Source organism: Austrofundulus limnaeus, unplaced genomic scaffold (assembly GCF_001266775.1).
Source record: "Austrofundulus limnaeus strain Quisiro unplaced genomic scaffold, Austrofundulus_limnaeus-1.0 Scaffold2023, whole genome shotgun sequence".
Classification (NCBI taxonomy): domain Eukaryota; kingdom Metazoa; phylum Chordata; class Actinopteri; order Cyprinodontiformes; family Rivulidae; genus Austrofundulus; species Austrofundulus limnaeus.
This window is the reverse complement of record NW_013954425.1, coordinates 12,682-13,923: the sequence shown is the minus strand read 5'-3', so window position 1 is coordinate 13,923 and position 1,242 is coordinate 12,682. Positions and strand designations below refer to the sequence as shown.

Below are 1,242 nucleotides of genomic sequence, written 5' to 3'. Positions count from 1 at the left end.
AGAGTTCATACACCACTAGTTGGCAGTGTTGTACATATATTGTACATGAATTATTGTCAGCTAATAAGTGTCAAATTGAACTTGTGCTTTAAAATTAGCTTCTGCTAATGTGTCTATGGCATAAGTACGTTTGAAGTTGTGGACCTAAATAAATTCATAAGCCTTTAGAAATTATGGAGCTAAATTTTGGATTAGCGCTGCCCACCACTGCCAGGAACACCACAACATGTGACAGAATCGTGGTGGAACTGAACTCCATTAGAGGAACGACTCCCCTAACCACTCAGCCACTACCTGTAGTTTGTACAAGTGGCAGGTGTCAGGAGGTTTTTATTACCAATTACTGTCACAGAAGCTTCTTTTCTCATTTTATGCTGAGGGATTGACTGCCTAGAAAAGCTCTTTGAACTGCAGCTGTTCAACCAACAGAAGACTTTAGAGCTACAAGAAGTTCAAAGCAGTTTGACAGCATCTTCTGTGTGTACTCACAGGTTCTCCAGGTGATCCCTTTTCTCCTGGCCTTCCTGCTAAACCCTGAGTTTGGAGCAAACACAAGTTAGATTTTCTGTCCCTGAAGAGGAAAAACAATCTATTTAATTCCTGTTCTTCGAGGATTAATGTAAAGCCAATAAAATTATCTAAAGTTCAATCCACCAATCCCTTTTCTTTTCCTGCTTTTTCTTTCCGGGTCTCAGGGAAGCTGATTCCAACATCCAGCAGTCATAGAGGCAGTGTGCACAGGTCACAGGGCTGCACAGTTTGACGTTTATGTTGCACGTGCAATGAAAAAAAGTGATTTTAATATTTTTTGTAGCACAGGTGCTACAGCTTTGCAAGCTACCTTTTTTTTGCAAGAAAGATGTGACAGGTGAAGCTAAGCCATAGCATGGTTACATTATCTCATGTTATCAACCCATGAATCATAAAAATAATCAATCATAAGAACCATTAACACAGTCCCCATGTGCGACCGGATGCCATGCATGTTCTTAAAATAGCACTCATCAGCAGCAGAGCTACCAGTGATTGTAATGACTCTCAATATTCAAAAAAGTAACCAGAGTCGTTTGTTCAAAACACCATAAATCCAGACATATGGAGCAGCTGTTAAACCCACAACTCATGCTGGACATAGAAACACACAGAGCTCAAAGGGTTGCCCCTCGAGCTTAGCTCACTCATCTGTCCCAGCACACTACATCCACCCCCTCCCACGAGCTTTAATCATTCAGAGCCCATATT

The 1,242-nt window shown here is 41.2% G+C and overlaps 1 protein-coding gene across 1 annotated transcript in view; it reads right to left on the bottom strand.

Annotated features, from left to right (window-relative positions):
- The window catches only part of LOC106536904 (collagen alpha-1(XXII) chain), a gene marked incomplete at both ends in the record, with an annotated part of 25,430 nt that overhangs the window by 14,414 nt on the left and 9,774 nt on the right, over positions 1 to 1,242 (bottom strand). The window contains 1 exon segment of the mRNA XM_014034246.1: positions 490 to 534. Within this exon segment, the coding sequence (XP_013889700.1) occupies positions 490 to 534 (45 nt within the window).